The following is a 6,381-nucleotide window of genomic DNA, read 5'->3' as shown; positions in this document are numbered from 1 at the left end:
TTGATGTACAAGAGATACATCAATTGGTTGCCTCTTTCACACCCTCAACTAGGGACCTGGCCCACAACCCAGGCATACGCCCTGCCTGGGATTCAAACCAGCAGCTTTTTGGTTCACAGGCTGGCAATCAATCAACTGAGCCATGTTATATTCAAGTTGCGAGTGAAAGGAATCTCCAAACACTGAGATCAGTTTGATGTCAAATTTATTGGCCAAGTTTTACCTGCGCAGGGGCGAACTTCCCAAATGAGACCGTAGTCTCGCGGCTACGCAGAGCCGCCAAAATGGAAGTCGCGCCTGGCTTACAGACTATTGGGGTTTTATAGAAGCTAGCAAGCAAGCACGGGTTACAGAAGCAGATGTGTCTGTTAGCCATTGGCTTATTCACACAAAACAGGAGTTTCTGATTGGTAGAGGTTGTTGTTGGCGGGCAGATCTTGGCGGGTAGTTTCTAGGGCCGAAAATAACTTTCTCAGCTAGGAGCGGTTAGTTGTTTATCTAATCTTTGCCCACCACATTCTGTCCTCCACTCGCCCTAAGCTTAAGCAAACACCCCGTTATGCAGCTCTGTACTTTTCCATTTTCCTTGTTCCCCCTTAACCTTCCCTTGTACCACGGTTGTTCAGACATTTTGGTGGCCCCTACATTCCCTCCTTCTCTTCTATATTAGTCAAACCTTTGACTCATGTTCTTCTTGTGGAAGGATTGTATAGGGCTGAGACAAAACCATGAGTTTCACTGTCTCAACTCTATCTTTAATAAAAGCTAGAAGCTTATTCAGAATTATTGGTCCTATAGTCAGAGCCAATAGAAGGAGAATTAGAGGTCCAGCCAAGGCTGATATCAGTGTGGTCAGCCAGGGTGAGGTCTTATATAGGGAAGAATACCAGGAGGACGACTCACTTTCTTGCTCTCTGTCTTTGAGCCGCTTGGTGAGCACTTTTATGCTTTCTCTAATTATTCCTGAATGGTTGGCATAGAAACAACAATCTTCTCCTAGGGCTGCACATACCCCTCCTTGTTGTAGGAAAACTAGGTCTAGCCCCCTTCGATTCTGGAGCGCTACTTCTGCCAGGGAGTCTACCTGACGTTCTAGATATTCTACTTGCTCTTGAAGCAAGGAGAGGTCTTTAGAGAAAGTTTGTGATAATGTTCTGAGACTATTTTCTCCCTGGATTAACGCCCCTGTCCCTACCGCAGCCGATCCTATAACACCGATGGTGGCGACGATAGGAATTAACAATGGGACTCGCTTGACTCGGGAGGGGGCTTGTATTAGAAAATCAGGATTCCCCCCATACAGGTATACCTGGGGAATGATATAAGCGCTAACACATAGCTCAGGGTTTGTTGGTACTAGACACTTAAAGATACCTTGGGTACAGACAAACCATAGTCCTTCACGAGCTTCTGTAACAGTTAAATTAGCAGAATTCCCCGGCAAGTGCACTTGGTTGAGACAATAATCACTGTAGTTCGAGGTTGCCAGGGTATAGTTTGCTAACAAATAACAAGTTCCTTGTCCATGGAATTCTGCCAATGTAAGGGTACCCTCATATGCACACTGTTGTAAGTCTTTTGTCTGGTTGTCTGTGGAAAGGGTTTTTGTCTCAGTCTCGTTATCTCCAGTGGTATTAGCTCCTAAGCCTACATAGAATGGGGGTCTAGGGCTGAGGCACAGCCAGCAAGACTCGGTTATGTTGGGCTGGGTGCTGTTAAAGTAAGGAAATACCTGCTCTAACAGGCTTAATGCTGACTCTCCTTTATGGTGCGGTTTCTTAGCATAGGGGTCTCGATCTCCCAGGGGAGGCCTTGAGTCATTTAATTGTGATAGTCCCTTGGTCTCATTCTGGCTGGTACTAACCTCTGCGGGTGTTGGGGCCGCTGAGGGGACCCCTCCTCCTGGGCTAGGGGCCGGCTTTGGTGGTCGTGGTGGTAATCTCCCTGCACCTCCCCTCAGTAGCGGCCTTCCGCGGGTAGGTAGCAGTTTAATTGTAAAGAAAGTTCCTGGATCTATGCCTGTCACATAAAGCCGGAGACCCCAGGTGCGGCCTTTTATCCACTCAGGGTCTCCTGGGTTCAAAACTATTACAGAAGTAGGGTTGCATCTGCCTGCTTTGCAGGTTGTATCTCCCATATTTCTTGGTGCCCTGCTTTTATCTCGGGTGAGGAGAATGTGTTTATCCTTTCCTCCTCCTGGACTCCAGCCACCATCAGTAAGGGTCTCACAGCCCCAGGCCTTGCAGTAATAATCTCCGTGTGATCCACATGTGTACCGCTTCCCAGGAGGGGGCTCCGGACACCCGTAATAGGAGGTATAGAACAAGTCCCGATTTAAGTCTTCTTCCCCATCATCCTCACAAGTGTTCCCTAACCCTTTAGAAACCCCTTCAAGGGGGCTGGGCTTATGCGGGTGGGTAGAGAAAAGTCTACCATGATCACAGAGTTTTTCCTCAAAGAATCGCGAGAAGTCTGCTCTTAAGGTAACGGGGGCGCTTCCCAATGTATAGTTAGTGGCGATTACGGTCCCATCAGCAGTTCTTATAAGCACCCACTCCCGCTGTTCTAGGCTATGGCTTAGGGCGTTACTAATAGTCAGGAGTCTCAAATACGTGACAAAGAGAGTTTTAAGGGTTTGTCTGGGTCCCGACGGACCCGCCATGTCCGTGGTTCTTCTTCTTCAGGTGGTTGGGCTGCCTTAATGTGGGACAGATGGATCCAGTAGGGTTTCTCTGCTACTCGTACAGCGGAGGGTGTGCTCAACAGTACCTGATATGGTCCTGTCCAGCGAGGTTCTAGGTTTCCCCTCCGATGATTAAGGATCCATACCCACTGTCCAGGCTCCGGCTGTTCCGACTTCTCTTGCTGTTTTTCTTCTGATTCTAGACGTTGGGCTTGTTGGAAGGCACGCACTTCACTCCGAATTCCTTGCAGCGCCTGTAAGGACTTGAGGAAGTTATGGTTAGTAACTTCTATCTCTTCTGTGGTCAGCTTGGGGATCAGGGGTATTGGCTGCCCATACAGTATTTCAAAAGGTGCCCAACCCTTAATATAGGGGGTACACCTCACCCGAAAGAGGGCGAAAGGGATAAGCTCTACCCAATTTTCGCCGGTCTCTTCTCTTAATTTTATTAAAGTTTCTTTCAATGTTCTATTCATTCTTTCCACCTGCCCTGAGCTCTGTGGTCTATAAATACAATGGAGCTTCCAATTAATACCTAATCTATTTGCTAATTCTTGTGAGATTTTGGATACAAATGCTGGACCATTGTCAGATCCTATGGCTATAGGTATTCCATATCTAGGTATAATCTCTCTCACTAAAATCTTGCAAACTGTAGATGCGGTCTCTCTCCTAGTGGGAAAAACTTCTACCCATCCAGAGTAGGTATCTACCAAAACTAGCAAGTAGTTATAACCTGACTTTCCTTTAGGCATTTCAGTAAAATCAATTTCCCATAGCTCTCCTGGGGCACTCCCTCGATGCCTAACGAAGCGGGGTAATTTCTGGTTCTGTGCGTTCACTTTCGCACAGATCTTGCACCGCGAGGTGATGGAGTGAATTATTTCTCTTAGGTGTGGTCCCAGGTAATACTTCCGGATTAACAGTTCTAATTTGTTCTGTCCCAAATGAGTGCTAGTGTGAATGTCCTGGGCAATTTTTGTTAGCACTCCTTGTGGCAAGTATAATTTGGCGTTTGGGAGCACTATCCATCCATTTTTATTTTTCGTTCCTCCTAATTTTTCTCCATCGTGCTCTTCTTCTGTAGAGTATATGGGCCTCGGGGGCAACTCTGGGCGGGGTACTAGGGGAAGCAGGCTACTCTTTGGGCTTATAGCGGCTTCCCTGGCAGCTGTATCAGCCAGATTGTTTCCTTTTACGACTGGAGTATTTCCTTTCTGGTGGCCTCTACAATGGATAATGGCAACTTTCTTGGGTAACCATATAGCTTCTAGGAGGGAGAGAATCTCTTCACAGTTTTTAACGTCTTTTCCTCCTGCAGTCAGGAGACCTCTCTCTCTGTAGATAGCTCCATGAATGTGGGCGGTGGCAAAAGCATAGCGGCTGTCAGTGTAGATATTGGCAACTTTTCCCTCAGCTATCTCTAGGGCCCTGATCAGCCCTATTAGCTCTGCCCTCTGTGCAGAAGTCCCTGCAGGCAGTGCCTTTTGCCACAGGACCTTATCTTCGGTGGTCACTGCTGCCCCTGCATACCGCTGTCCATCCTTGACAAAGCTGCTCCCATCAGTAAAGAGGGTTAGATCCGCCTTTTCATGTGCCTGATCTTTTAAGTCCGGGCGGGAGCCAGTTACTGTGCTGAGGATCTGCTCACAACTGTGAACCACAGTGGAGTCTGGTACTGGCAGCAGGGTGGCTGGATTCAGGGCAGTAGTCTTAAGGAACTGTACCGCAGGAGGGTTCAGCAGCTGTGCCTGATACTGTGTCAGCCGCGCATTAGATAACCACCGGTCTGGGGGGGACCGTAGGACCTGTTCGACGTAATGTTCTCCTATGACCTGTATGTCCTGCCCCAGGGTCAATTTGCCTGCTTCCTTGACCAGTAGCGACGTGGCTGCAATAGCTCTCAAACAGGCCGGCCATCCTGACGCTACTGGGTCGAGCTTTTTGGACAGATAGGCCACAGGCCTCTTCCATGGGCCGAGAGTCTGGCTCAGAACACCTAGGGCCGTACCCTCCTTCTCAGCGATATATAGCTGGAAAGGCTTGGTCAAATCAGGCAAGGCTAGGGCTGGGGCTGAGACTAAGGCCTCCTTCAAGGCCAGGAATGCTCGCCTCCCCTCCTCAGTCCACACAAAGGAATCTTCCTTGCCTCTGGTTAAGTCATGCAGGGGTTTTGCTATGTCCGCAAAACCTAGTATCCACAATCTGCAGTAGCCTACAGCCCCTAGAAATTCTCGTACCTGTCTCTTGGTGGTCGGCTCTGGAATCTGCAGGACTGCCTGGACCCGCTGCTTCGACAAAGCCCTCAGCCCTCCTTTCAGGTCATACCCCAGGTAACTTACAGTTTGTGTTGCGATCTGAGCCTTCTTAGCTGACACTCGGTAGCCCATCCTCTCAAGGTCCTGGAGCAGGTCCAGTGTAGCTGATTCACAGTCCTCCTGTGTCCGGGCTGCTACCAGGATGTCATCTACGTACTGAAGGAGAACTACTGATGGATGGGTCCCTCTGAACTCCTGGAGATCTTTACTTAGAGCCTCATTGAAAATGGTTGGTGAATTCTTAAACCCTTGGGGCAGCCTGGTCCACGTGAATTGCCCCACCAGTCCATTCTCAGGGTCATTCCATTCAAAGGCAAAAATGTCCTGGCTCTGGGCGGCCAGTGGTATGCAAAAGAAGGCGTCTTTTAAATCTAAGACAGAATAATAGGTATGGGTTGGGGGCAACGAGCTCAGGAGAGTATACGGGTTTGGCACAGTAGGGTGTATTGTTTCGACTCGGGCGTTTACCTCCCGCAAGTCCTGCACCGGCCTGTAGTCTTGGGTTCCTGGCTTTTGGACGGGGAGAAGGGGGGTGTTCCATGCGGACTGGCATTTTCGCAGAATGCCAGTCTCTAGTAGGCGTTGTAAGTGTCCCGCAATCCCCTGTCTGGCCCGTGCCGGGACCGGGTATTGTCTGATCCGGACCGGCTGCGCATTGCTGGCCAACTGGACTAGTACCGGTACCTGGTGGACAGCCAGCCCTGGCGGGTTCGTTTCCGCCCACACCCCTGGTACTCGGGTCTGCAGATTTCCCAGCGCTGTACTCCCATCTTTCTCACCGTCTGGGAGTACCGTCAGCAGGTATTCTTCAGATAAGGGAACTGTTACCTTCAAACTGGTTCCTTCCGATGTTTCTGCTGGACTGAAGCTTATGGTAGCATGGAGCTTCTGTAACAAATCTCTCCCGAGTAACGGAAATGGACAGTCTGGAATAACTAGAAAAGAGTGAGTAATAGTCCCTTGCCCCAAGTTGGTAATCCTGGCTGCCGTCCAGGGATATGTTTCGGCCTTACCCGTTGCCCCTACGATCTTCGTGGTTGCCTTTTGGATTTGCCCCCGAGGCTGCGTTAAAACAGAAAAAGTGGCTCCCGTGTCGACCAGGAAGTTTACAGGTTTCCCTTCGACGTTCAAGGTGACCATGGGCTCCTGGGAGCCGACGGGTATGGAGCCCTGGCCCCGTCAGTCCAAGGTTTGAAGCAGCACCGCGGGGCTAGTCTCTTTTGCTTGCAGTTTGGGGCAATCTTTCTTCCAATGCCCTTTTTCTTTACAAAATGCACACTGGTCTTTGTCTATTCTGGACCACTGGCCTTTCGGCTTTCTTTTTCCTTTATCTTGCTTTGGGCCTGCCTGGGCTGCGATTAGGATCTTTGCTACTTCTTT

The 6,381-nt window shown here is 49.5% G+C and overlaps 1 protein-coding gene across 1 annotated transcript; it reads right to left on the bottom strand.

Annotated features, from left to right (window-relative positions):
* Positions 1–670: 670 nt before the first annotated feature.
* LOC123808799 lies at positions 671–6,141 on the bottom strand. The gene is made up of 2 exons (XM_045823651.1): positions 2,660–6,141; positions 671–2,570 (listed from the first exon to the last, which is right to left on the bottom strand). The coding sequence occupies exons 1-2, from the start codon at positions 6,139–6,141 to the stop codon at positions 671–673; spliced, it is 5,382 nt and encodes a 1,793-aa protein (XP_045679607.1).
* Positions 6,142–6,381: the final 240 nt, after the last annotated feature.

This window comes from Phyllostomus hastatus, unplaced genomic scaffold, assembly GCF_019186645.2.
Source record: "Phyllostomus hastatus isolate PE091 unplaced genomic scaffold, TTU_PhHast_1.1 phas_scaffold_501, whole genome shotgun sequence".
Lineage (NCBI taxonomy): Eukaryota > Metazoa > Chordata > Mammalia > Chiroptera > Phyllostomidae > Phyllostomus > Phyllostomus hastatus.
The sequence above is the reverse complement of the archived record's forward strand: the minus strand, read 5'-3'. Positions and strand labels throughout refer to the sequence as shown.

What these genes read in the sequence shown, in the direction of transcription:
- LOC123808799 (XM_045823651.1), bottom strand. Translation starts at nt 6,141, where the DNA reads ATGGTCACCTTGAACGTCGAAGGGAAACCTGTAAACTTCCTGGTCGAC. An exon ending in GAAGAAGAACCACGGACATG is followed by an intron (nt 2,571 to 2,659) that starts GCGGGTCCGTCG and finishes CCTAAGCCATAG; the next exon opens with CCTAGAACAGCGGGAGTGGG.